This window comes from Panicum virgatum, chromosome 5N (genome assembly GCF_016808335.1).
Source record: "Panicum virgatum strain AP13 chromosome 5N, P.virgatum_v5, whole genome shotgun sequence".
Lineage (NCBI taxonomy): Eukaryota > Viridiplantae > Streptophyta > Magnoliopsida > Poales > Poaceae > Panicum > Panicum virgatum.
In genome coordinates, this window is record NC_053149.1 from 351,034 (window position 1) to 363,705 (window position 12,672).

The following is a 12,672-nucleotide window of genomic DNA, read 5'->3' on the forward strand; positions in this document are numbered from 1 at the left end:
ATTCTCCCCCTCGAAATATGGCCTAAACGACAGTGCCATAATTTCGATGAAGTATCTTGAGTTCTTTTTTTTTCTTTGTTTCTTTCTCTGACAAGGATTCATTCACATTCATATTACATACATAATGCACTTTATCACGCATAGATAATAAATAAAGATCATTGTAAAGGACAGCATCACCAATACAATTATTATCAAACCATAGTTCACATTTGCCATTCGCAAAATGACAACCAAAACCATCTGTGTCTAAGCGTGATACACTTATCAAGTTTCTTTGAAGCAAAGGAACAAATAAAACATCTTTTAATATAAGCATGAAACCATTAACTAGCTCGAGGGAGACATCGCCAACAGCTTCCACATCTGCTTGTACTCCGTTCGCAACTTTAATGTGTCTTTCGCTTCTTTGCGTAGTCCTTGTCGAACGGAATCCCTGTAAAGAATTTGCAACATGCACAGTTGTACTAGAATCAATCCACCAAGTAGATTTAGAAAACTGTAAATACAGGGATTCATTAACAAATGAAATTATATTCTCACCATTATTTGCCATTATCATCTTTAAGTAAGCGGGACAATCTGCTTTATGATGCCCTTTGTCATAGCAGTGGAAGCACTCATCTTGAGCTGGAGGACGCTGTTGTTGATGCTTCTGTGGCATAGGGGCTTTGTCTTTAGCTTTAGAGGAAGAAGCAGCATGGAAAGGCCTTTTCTTGTTATTATGCACAAAATTGATAGACCCACCATTCTGTTTCTTGAGTCTATCTTCCTCTTGCGCACACATGCCAATTGCCTTTTCCATATTCCACTTCTCTGGCTGTGAGTTATAGTTTGCAATGAACGTTGCAAACTCTTTTGGCAGAGAGGCAAAAACCAAGTGCACCATAAACTCTTCCTTGAGATCCAAGTTTACTGGTTTGAGCTTGGAGTTCAAGGCGCACATCCCCATGATATGATCTCTTATAGTACCGGCATTGCCATAGTACCTCTTTGTGACCAACTGTCCTATGATCTGTGTGGCATATGTCTTTGAAGAACCAGTAAACTGGTTCTTTATCTTTTCAAGGTACTCTGCAGCTGAATCACACTCTCCAATTGAATCCAAAATGTTAGGATCAATTGTGTTCTTTATCACTGCCACACATTTCTTGTTGGCATTATTCCATTTTATCTTTTGGAGATCATAAGCCATCTTTAAAGGAGCATAGTCCCTTTCCTTTTCCTGCCACTCAGCATCAGTGTTAGATTCCCCTCTCACTGGAGCCGGTGGCTCAGTGGGCTTTGGAGTGGTGATCATCTCATCCACCTCTCCACAGACGAAAGCAAGATCAACCTTCTTGATCCATTCGCCATAGTTGTCTCCTTTTAGAGTTGGGATGTGATTGATGAATCCCATCAAGTTCATCCCCGCTGTAATTTCAAAAATAGTGAGAACATAATAACAACAATTGCATGTAATAATTCCAATGTTGGTCAAAAATAAAACATACAACTGTTTATGCAATTAAATCTATATCACCGTTGGGCAGAAATAGAAATAAATGCACAAGAGTTATGAAATTACAGTATTGTAATTAACAACGTTGGTCAGAAAATTAACAATACCATAATCCTCAAAAATAACCTTTTAACCATGCTCTTAAACTTTAATTGTCTCGTTGGTTCGAATTAAAGTATAAAAGCAACTATATAATCTTAGCAGCGGAAACACGTAGGAATTTCTATTTCCAGAAGCAAAACTGTAAACTTTTTATCTCTAAACAATAAACACGTTGTTGCAAAATTGAATAGAGATTAAACTATAATCAAATTCATTCAAAAAATACTATCGAAAATGCTTCTGAAAAAAGAAAAATGATTAAATCTTTTATTGTTCATGTGGCCCAAGCACGAATTCGGCCCGCGGCGCGCCGCGCCAGGCCTTCGGCCCGACAGCCAACGGGCGGGCCACCAATCCGGCCCAACGCGCTCTACCACCTGGGCCTCATTCGGCCCGGGACGCCGTGGAGCTCTCTCGGCCGCCGGATCTGATCCGACGGCCGGCCGCAACCCTCGCGGGATCAAAACCGGCGACGCCGGCTCTTCCCCGAAACCCTAGCGACATTTCTCCCTCCCCCTTCTCTCTCTCCACGCGACGCAGCGGCGACCCGAGCGCCATGGTGGCCGGGCGGAGCAGGCGGGGCGGCGCCACCGCGGCTTGCTCGCCGGCGCGCAAGCTCGCCAGAGGGTGAGCGCGCCGCCGTCGAGCCGGCCGTGGACGGAGCCATGCTCTCGAGCCCCGCGCGCGCGACCCCGGCGTCCCGGAGTGGCGAGCCGGCGGCTCCTCTGTGCCGTGAAGTCCGGCGAGCGGCGGCGCAAGCGCGTCCCGCGCACCGGCGGCGGCAGTGACGCGCAGACCAGGTAGGTCCCACGTCCTTTCATCTCTAGGGTTAGGGTTAGGGTTTCACTTTTGAGTTCGATTTGCCATCGATTCTCTCTGTTCTTTCTCTGATTCTTTCGATTCGAGTTCGAATCCACATCTACCATCTCGATCTACACTCAGTCCTTGCTCTGATGCCAATGTTAATACTTCTAGGATCAACTAGTGCACGGATCGAGTGGGTCTTTCTTTCTCTTTCCTTTTCATCAGTACAAAGGGGTCCTAGATCTAGAAGACAAAGTACGCAGAGGGAGAGAGGGAAAGAGAGAGGTAGAGGACCTTCAATACCAGCACTTGAACTCGATCCGGCGGCCATCTCAGGTTCGTTGATGGAGATCCGCTCAAGGGCGGCGACGAGCGGTGCAGAGGCATCGTGGGCGTAGCGTCGGAGTCGAGGACGATGGCAGCGACGCCGATGGATCAGCGTCGATGGCGGTGGCGGTGAGTCTTCCCGCTGCTCCAGTGCCCCCTCTAGATCGGCTAGGGTTTAGGGATGTGGGTGAGGGTGCTGGCGGTGCGGCGAACCTCATGCCGTGTGCCTGGCCCCCTCACCCCTCTTTATATGGCGCTGTACAGCGGGGGCCCACCAACCATTAAGGGTTGGGCGCCCCCGATCAGGGCGCGGATTAAGGGTCCGTTGGGTCTATTAGGAAAGAGATCAATCCAACGAGTACAAGACTGAAAAGGATTTTGGCCGATCAAGAAATATTGATTCGGCTGTAGTATAGGGCTTTTGGCTTCTCTATAATATAATGTAGAACCACATGTAGTCTGCTATAATAAAATAAAACAACAAAGAGCACAGAGATGTTTGTGTGTGTTTTATTTATCTATTTATTTATTTATTGTGACGAAGAGAGATGTTTGTGTGTTCGAAACCAAAATATCCTGTTACAGTTCGAAGCGTATCTGAAATAATTCTCAATCATGTGTGAATATCTCGAAGTACAACATTGGACAATATATGAATGATAGATCGAGCAGTTTTGGAATCAGTAAGGTAAGAAATATTGTGAACTGTGATTATGCAGCTCCCAGTTCATCAGACACCTTTGTGGCCTGTTCGACATGGAGAGTATGCTAAACTCCATACATGGGTCAAAGCTTTCAAAGCTTTTGGTGTACATACTGTTAAAAAAAGCTTTTGGTACTGGTGACCGTCGTCCACGGCGTCGTCGTCCTGGTGCCGCCGTAGGAGTAGTAGGACAACGTGCGGGAGCGCCCGACACGGCGGCCGTCCGCGCCCCAGACGGGGCTGACCTCGCCGCCGGTCTCCGAGTTCCAGCGCCCCTCGCCCAGGGCGCCGGCCGCGGCCTTGTAGCGGCATCGTGCGGGGCAGATGAAGTACCAGCAGGTCCTGCTGCCGGCGCCGGCGCGTACCGCTCGGCCAGCCTCTCGGGGGCGACGGAGTAGACGTCGGCCAGGTGGACGAAGCCACCGCCGGCGTCAAAGCCCTGCTGCCGCCGGGCGACCATGGGGCGGAGGACGAACGTGATCAGGTCGTGGTCGCTGGGGTGGAGACCAAGAGCTTGAAGGCGATCGGCCACGGCCATGTCGACTGGCGGATAGTTCTTCCAGCGATCATTGCACGTATATTTATGGATGCGATGGATGGCGTGACTCCAACAAGCCAATGCAAAATGAGGGAGTGATAGTGATCGGGTGCTCTAGCCTAAGAGGGGGAGGGGGTGAATTAGGCACTAATAAAAACTTAGACCTATGGCTCCAACTAGTTTGCACAAAACTTAAACTAAAACATGCTATCAATATGTGCAACTAGGTTGTTCTAGTGTAAAACCCCTATCCCAAAAGAGTTTAGCAACCTATAGCCTTTCCTACCAAGAAACTATTCTATGAAAGTAAAGTCATACAAATTACTAGAAAGAAATGCGGAAGCTTAAAGAGCGGGATAGGAGATAGCAAACTCTTGACGCGGGTGTTTATCCCGTGGTTCGGTTAGCCACAAAGGCACACCTACATCCACGTTGTTGTAGCACTCACTAAGAGTATTGCTACTCGGCCACCAAGTCTCTTCCGTGAACACAATCACGGTCACCTTGGCCCCGGGTTCCACTAAGGAGCTTCTCCACAAAGGATGGGGGTCTCCACGTCCCCCGCACAAAGGTGTCGTCGCCGCTCCACACCAAGTCGGAGGGTCGATGACGTTGCCGGCGAGCTTCACGCTCCAAGGTGCCGGCGCACCAAGCTCTTGTTTTGGTTCACTAATGAACCACAGCACAAAGGCTCTAAGCCTTGCAAACTCACTCACTAAGAGCTAATCCTTTACACAACACTCTCAAAGTGTGCTAAGGGCTAAGGATATGATCTTGATGCTTTTGTATGGCTTGGAGATGTTCTTGGGTGTGTGTGGGATGTCCAGCAACTCCAGCAATCTTCAAATGGACGGGGTGAGGCGTATATATAGGCCACCAAGTCTTGTAGCCGTTGCTCCAACGGTTAGCTGAAAATCTGCGTACCACCGGAAGAACCGATGCCTCTTGGCAGGGTAGCGTCGGTTCATCCGGTCACTCATAACACGAAGTAGCCGTTGGACTCCTGATGGCTGACGCAGAGACCACCGGTTGAACCGATGCTTTGCACCGATGCCTCACCGGTTCAACCGGTGCTGAAGGAATCTTCTCCTGGACGCTGACGTCATTACACCGGTGGTATGCACCGATGCCCCATCGGTTGAACCGGTGCTGAAGACACTTCTCCTGGGCACCTGACATCGTCTCTAGTACAAAGGACGGCCAATGCACCGATGCCCTATTTTGGACCGTCGGTTCAACCGGTGCCTATAGGCTGACTTGGCTTCAATTCCCTTCTGCACCAAAGTATCAAGGCGTCGGTTCTTCCGACTACCATCGGATGCTCCGATGCCCTGGCGTCGGTTCTTCCGGTGCTCCTGAATCGAAGAGCTTTCAGGGCGCTGCCCTGAGACCCGCGAGGGGCGGCTCCCCCTCGACCCCCGTCCGCTAACCGGGTAGCGGAACCCCCGTAGGGGCAGTTCATCGGGCCTTGCTACGCCTATCTTCTCTTTCTCTTTGTCATCACTTGAACCTAAAAGCCTGAGAATGATCATCTTAACAATCATATTAGTCCAAGTGTTGTGTTGTCATTCGATCACCAAAATCACTCGAAATGGCATCAATGGTGCCATGTTCGTTACAGGGAGGCATTCGTGGGTTTGCCTCGCGCACAGGAATTGCATCACCGAACCGTATTCAATCATCACGAACGTGCTTGCATGGTCCTTCATTCTATATTTAGCGCTCGTGTGCTTCATTCAGCTCCAAACTAGTACTGTATTTGAACTTTTCCAAATGATTAGTTTCCTTTCATATCTAATTGAACTACTCCACTCCAAGGACGCTCACGAAATGAGTATATTTTTTTACCTATATGAATATCTCTCTCTTGCATGTCAGCTTCTTATTTTTCTCTTTCCTTTCATGAATATTTAGGGTGTGTTTAGTTTATTTTGCAAAAAGTTGTAAAGATGTAAACAGGATATTTGAAGTACTAAATGAAGTCTATTTGCAAAACTTTTTGCATAGATGGGTTGTAAATCGCGAGACGAATCTAATGATGCTAATTAATCCATGATTAATTAATAATTAGCGGATGGTGCTGTAGCATCACTGTTGCAAATCATAGATTAAGTAGACTCATTAGAATCGTCTCGCGATTTACAGCCCATCCATACAAAAAGTTTTATAAATAGACTTCATTTAGTACTTCAAATTAATAAGATTCCTTTTCACTTTAATGTGTTTACGGCTTTTTTGCGTTTACATGTAAAGAACTAAACATGGGCTTACTGGTGTAGCCTGCTAAATAGTACTCCCTCCTTCCCTGTTTATAAGGCATACACGTATATCAAGATTCAAACCTTGTCATCTTTGACCAATAATTTGACTATTAAATTTTTATTTTTATAATGCAAATTTCATATGATTGGATTCATAATCAAATATATTTTACAATGATTATAAGTTTATAATCAAAAGTGATATAATATATGATAAATAAATGGTCAAAGTGTTGTTTAGAAGACCGTGTCATGTTCCACCATGCCTTATAAACGGGGAAGGAGGGAGTATATCTCTTTTCGAGGGCTGTAGCCAACTGGACTTGTGGTAGTCTGCGCCTACAATAATTGCCGAACCTTGCTAAACAAATTCCAATGACGCTCTCCGTCGTTTTGAGGAGATCGAGCAATGTCCATTTATTATTGAACTGACTGATCTGCATGCGTGAGAAGCTATAAAAGCACGAGGGTTGCTGGTTGAAAGTCAGTAGCACTGCGACAGAGAGTAGCTACCAAGGCCGCCGTACACTAGCCACTCACAGATACAAGGCACTAGGCAGTAGGCACCGGAGTATGTCGCCGCCGGGAGAGGAGGGCAGGAGGCAGGGGAGCGTCAAGACGGAGCCGGAGGACGATCCCTTGATGACGCTCAAGGTGCTTGACCAGGAAGGTCGCAGGGCCTTCCACACCATGAGGATGAGCGACAAAGTGCAGGGCGTCATGAATGCCTATTACAAGAAGGCGGCCGGCGACGTGACCTACGGCACCGGGACCTTCATGTTCGATGGCTCCGTCCGGCTGCGGGGCTGCAACACGCCGGCGGAGCTCGATCTGGATGATGGAGATGAGATTGAGTTCTTCCCGGTCCAGGTTGGCGGCGGATGGCTCGGTGACGGTGAGTGATAGACGTACTCGTTTTCTCTTAAAACCATTTGCATGGGGTTGGAAGGGATCGAGGGGATTAAATTCTCTACGAGTCATATCATTCGTAATCTCTCTCTACCCCTATGGTTTGGGGATGAAACGAACAAGTTAGGGAGTTTAATTTGCGTATGTACTGTCAGCACTTGCTATATTCACCATCATGCTGTATCTGTTGAACTTTTCAAAATCGAATTAAGCAGGAATGCAGTAGTATGGATCGTTCATTACTTATTCTTGTTTATTTGGAATTGGGACGTGCCTCTATACGCATCTAATGATGATCTAATGCGTCAGATCGTGAGTAGCTAGTCGCACGTTTTGTCATCAATATTTACACTTCTGTTTCGAAAAAAAATACACCTTATCATTATTTGATTGGGGCATAATATATAATCTACGCAGAAGGTTTCCTATTTTTTAAAAACAGTTGAGACAATAATAGGGATACAAAATCATGTGGGATCGCCGGATCGGATTTCATTTCGATCGGTTAAGTGTAATTAATTAACTTTTACCTAAACATATGTTATTCTCATAGTAGACACCGTAGATTCCAAAAACAATGGGGGGGCATACAGCACTACTAGTATTCCCGCACGCTTAGGGCATCCGTAATGGTGCTAGCTACATACTCCCTCCATCATGATTTGTTAGGCGCACAACCATTTTTCAAACTTGATATTAATTATGTTAGGCGTATGGAGGCAGTACACGGTGGATTACTAATGCGCTCCAAATTCCAAACCTCTTTTCACACACATGCATCCAATAGCACCTTGCCGTTGGCTTTCAGCAGGAATTCCGAAGCGTTGCATGCATGTATGGGTGTACATGCGCATCGTGGCTGGTGCCAGCCTTGGTATCTGCGATACTCCTCTCCTTGCGGCGTCTAGTGCAAGGCGCGGCGCCGTCCAACGTCTTTTCCTCTCTCCCTCCGTCCCTCGTAGTCGTAGCAGCAGCCAGGACCAGGACCAGGACAGGAAAGGATCCAAATTAGCGAACCCGGCAAACAGAAGTAATAGAGAGACGAACTCTTCATTATAATTATAATGATATGCAATGTGCATAAAAGTTGTATCCATACTTTTTTTTCTATTTTCACTTCTAAATGCATTTTTTTTGGCAACATGACAACACTGGAAATTTAGAAATCCATGAGTACCGTTGTCCTAGATTCAGTTCAAAGTTAGAATAAACCGTGTGTTCGAAAGTTACCGAGTTTTTTTTCGCGAGAATTGCCGAGTTGGGAACAACACTTGTGGACGTCTTGCACAATCCCAGTCTTGTACTCGCTTGGCTGGAAAAGAAAGCTATCCTGTGACTCTGTTTGGACACAAGATTTACATTCACTATTGGAAGTTTATAATGTAATAACTGTCAAAAGCATTCCTTCTCAACAAATATGAACACAGCAGAACGGTAATTTATTGCTGGCTATGTTAACAAAGCATACACGTGACTACCATGCCAATGTTATTTCAGTCCACGGGAAAAAAAATCCTGAACTTACCATCATTGATCTCAGTCGGGTGTCTGTCGTACACCATAAAAAACCATCAACAAAAGGTAATCCAAAATCCCTTCAGAAATAATACTAAACAGTGTTACAGTCTTAACATAATTCTATCTTTAGTCCAAGACTGAACTACAAAATGCAAGCTTGAAGATGCAGGTGAGGACCTTCGGTGCAGAGTGGCATAGCAGGATTTAGTAGCCAAGCTACTCGTCTTCCTGCAGGTTGGGGTGGCTGGGTTGCACCCGGAAGGTGAATGGCATCTGGGAAGTGAAATCCCTGTCATGCTAGACCTGGTGGTACCCGATCTCCAGGTTCCTCATGCCACTGCTTAGCTTGACATCCTGTTGGTGCTGGTAGGCCTGTCCATCCACAGTTTAAAAGGTTTAGCAAGTGAAAGCAGACTGATGGTTTGACAAGGTTTAAAACAGTCGCCACTTTTTTTTGGCAGGGGGTGGGTGGGTGGGTGGGTGTGTGTGTGGGGGGGGGGGGGGATGAAAAAATGTTGTGTCAAAGGACATAGAACTTGAAGCAACATAATATTAAATCAAAAAACTTAGGCGGCGGTGATGGTGCGGGTGAAGGGGAGCACCTCCTGGTTGGGTTGGCGGTATACGAGGCGGACGGAAGCCCCGCGTCCCTTAGCAGGAACGGATTTTTAGCCCCCGGGTACGACCGTACGGGTACGCCGGAAATCTGTACGGCGAGGATAGTGCTAAGATTGGTGGTTCGTGGGACCCGATAATGTATTTGAATGGTACTCCCTCCGTCCAGGTTTGATGTGCACCTAAAGAAAAAAATAAAAATCTAAAATTGAGCCGTGCCTAAGCCTGTGAGGTGAGGCACGGTCGCTTCATACTGCAACCCTTCCCTCGTAGCGCGTGCAGGCATTACTCTTCACTCGTTTCCCACATCCACCACCCAATGCCCACTGCATCTATTTGTTTTGAGCCGGAAAACGAAGCGCCATGGCCGAAAAACGAAGCGATACTCCTAGTGCTTTTGCGGTGCTGATGAAGGAGTTTATGTGTTCCTTGGTCTCTGTGCCAGACCCTTGAGTGTAGATCAAACTTGGACGGAGGGAGTATAGCGGTACAGTTCAGCCCGTATTAAATAAAGTAGTACTCGAGGACAGGAGGGGCTTCGCGTGACGTCTTCTGCCAGAAACATAAGGACGATGGTTCCAGATAAAGTAATCTTGAACAGGAGCAGATATTTTTTTTAACTAGAGGCTCATCTGGACTAAGTACCGTTTCTGTGCATATTGAACACGTATGATACACACATTTTTGTGCTTAATTATTTTTTTGAACCAGAAATGCACACTAGTCTTTGCCCGTGGGCATGAAGGTCTAGTCTTCCTACATCACTAGATTTAAGATAAATTTTCATCATCACCAACTCAATATGAACACTGCATAAATTAAAAAATATTGCCTATGAGCAACAGGTTACTCACAAATTTGTGCAGGATCACAAATCTACAAACACAAATATTATAGGAAACACACACAAACAGAATAAGAGAAAGAGGTGCAAATCCCCTCCGTGGCAAGTTCACACAGCTCCCGTTTTGCACAGTAAAAATATTTTTGTTTTTGCCACAACGTGCTCTCCACTTTGTGCCATGGGCAGACTCCAGATTGCACTAGACAAAAGGTATACTACTTTCTTGTACACCTGACTATGCAACTGTAAATAGTAAACATGAGCATGCACTTATTATTTTGTATATCACAAAAGATAAACTAAAATGGTTGAAACTTAATATGCCCAAATTTTGGCGCAGATTAAAAAATATCAAAATTATTGGCCACGTGAGATGCACAGATTTGTGTGCACCCAAAAATAGTATATACTAGTTAAACCATAGAGTCTAGATTACATGTACTTTTTGTACACGGGTAAATCACCAAAAAAAGTTTGTTGATGCTTATTCTTCAGAAACCACAAATATAAATTAACCATACGTACAAAGGCTGCATGTATTTTGTGCAAATAGACTATTTCCTGATATCTTCATATGCACATTCTCTTCAAACCACAAAAGAAATTAACTAGAAGTCAAATAAAAGGCTGCACATATTTTGTGCAAATATAACATCAAGAAATTTGTTCATCCCAATACGATGCATCTATCTCTCGCACAAGAATCAATCTGCCTATTCGATACATTATGACGCAAGATCTTTATTCATTGCAACAAAAGAACACACAAGAATCATAAATGAGGTTCACAAAACCAGCACCTACCAGATGTTTCTCGCGAAGATAAAAACAAAGTGCATCTCTTGGCCGCATTGTCGTTCAGATCGATTGAAGGCTCCTTGTTCCAATCGATGTCCAGATCAATAATGCACGCTCCCCTAATCACAAATACAGTGGTCACCCAAAAGAAATGAACTGTGTGACGAACTAACCATAAAAAGGGGATCTTGTCATACCAGTTCATTTGCAAAATCATGGAGGATCCATGGAAGTCAGCTGCCGATCTCGCAGCATGGGCACCAGCTCCCATGGGCGCATCGTCGATCTCCCAAAAGACCCTCATCGATTCGTGCTAGACCAATGGGGGAGTCCTCATACGTAATCCAATCCATCTCCATGGCTGCCGGTAGAAGCAAACGGAGTTCTCTGTTTGGAGGGATGTACAGATGCACAAAAAAACTCAGAAATATAAATGTACAGATGCACATATTTTTGTGTACTTGAATCAATTTAGAGTCATGCACTTGTTCTTGTTCACAATAAAAAAAAAGTTGAATATCCAAATATAAAATGCACAGATTCTGTGCATGGAATGAAATCAAACTGGAAGTCTGGAACTGATACACATTTTCCAATACAGTGAAAATCTTAAAATTGTTTGATTCAGAAGCAAAGAAAACATAAAATTGTAACTTTCATAATGATAAGGTTGTCCAAAATATGATGGCGTTCATGTTTCGACAACATAGAAAGACACTAGCCAGTACATAAAAAAAGTGCGGCAACATTATTAGATACAAGAAGATGCTAAATGTAAGAAATAGCAACTAGTATAGGAAAAGTAAGTCGATCATAAATTTTAGCTGTGCAGTATGCTAAATGACTTATACAATCTTAATAATTGCATAACAATTGTCTGTCATCAGAATATAATTGATAACTATTCGAGATGTTGCCAAGCTCATAGACACTACGCCCATTCTTCACAAGATGCAACATGCAAGTAGGTTGTGCTTCTACTTGAGAGGTCACTGACCTGCGTGGTCACTGAATCGACGAGGTTCCAGGGCTGCGACGGCCTCTTGAGCTTGCTCCACGGAGGACGGGGCGGCAGCGCTGCAGGGGTGCTTGGGGCGCGGCTCTGTGAAGGAGGGGACCATGGAGCAGCATGGTGGGTCCATGGGAGCGCGAGCTGAGGGGCTTGATGGCGGCGGCCTCCCCGCGGGAATGGCGTGGGGGTGGGAGCTGCAAGGCATTGCCGCCGGCGGTGGAGCCGGCGCCGTCGCCGCCGACGGGGTTGGCGTCGGAGGCCGCGCCGTCGGACTCGGAGACGGTGTTCGGGGTACCTGGGCTTGCGCGAGGCCATCGCCGACCCTGCCTGCCCGCCCGTACCCATCTGCGCCGACGGACGCGCCAGATCTGGAGATAGAGCCTTGAGGGCGGAGGCGGGGAGGGGACGAGCGCGGGGAGAGGAGGTCGTTGTAGACGGTTGTTAAGTGCTAAAATTAACAGTCAACTCCTCCTGCAGTTTTTTAAGATTTGAATTACTAAATTTAAATATAGGACTCGTAACTAATCAATTCCACCAGTTTTAGTGAATTGTCATATGCAGGCACCCACATCTGAAAACACAGGAAAACACACGATGAAATGCACAGAATACTACTACCTAGAAATGCCACTTACAAGGATGGCCCACAAATCAGACGAAACGGGTACGGCAAGCAAGATGCACCCAAGGATCAACACCAGGGCCCACCTACCAGTTATCCAGAATAAGACAGGACTGAG

General features: G+C 45.9%; 1 protein-coding gene and 1 long non-coding RNA gene across 6 annotated transcripts; one reads left to right on the plus strand and one right to left on the minus strand.

Annotated features, from left to right (window-relative positions):
- The first annotated feature begins 6,809 nt into the window (after window positions 1-6,809).
- On the plus strand, window positions 6,810-7,139 carry LOC120672791 (small ubiquitin-related modifier 1-like). Its single transcript, XM_039953380.1, has one exon. The coding sequence runs from the start codon at window positions 6,810-6,812 to the stop codon at window positions 7,137-7,139; it is 330 nt and encodes a 109-aa protein (XP_039809314.1).
- A 667-nt stretch (window positions 7,140-7,806) lies between these two features.
- On the minus strand, window positions 7,807-12,386 carry LOC120676896. Of its 5 annotated transcripts, none has more exons than XR_005676028.1 (6): window positions 11,918-12,386; window positions 11,118-11,307; window positions 10,927-11,039; window positions 8,841-9,035; window positions 8,671-8,740; window positions 7,807-8,457 (listed from the first exon to the last, which is right to left on the minus strand). It is a non-coding gene; the product is annotated as an uncharacterized LOC120676896 (long non-coding RNA). The 5 variants fall into 5 exon arrangements; XR_005676029.1 differs by having other exon boundaries at window positions 7,807-8,483; XR_005676031.1 differs by lacking the exons at window positions 7,807-8,457; window positions 8,671-8,740; window positions 8,841-9,035 and adding an exon at window positions 10,073-10,087 and having other exon boundaries at window positions 11,918-12,378.
- Between the last annotated feature and the right edge of the window lie 286 nt (window positions 12,387-12,672).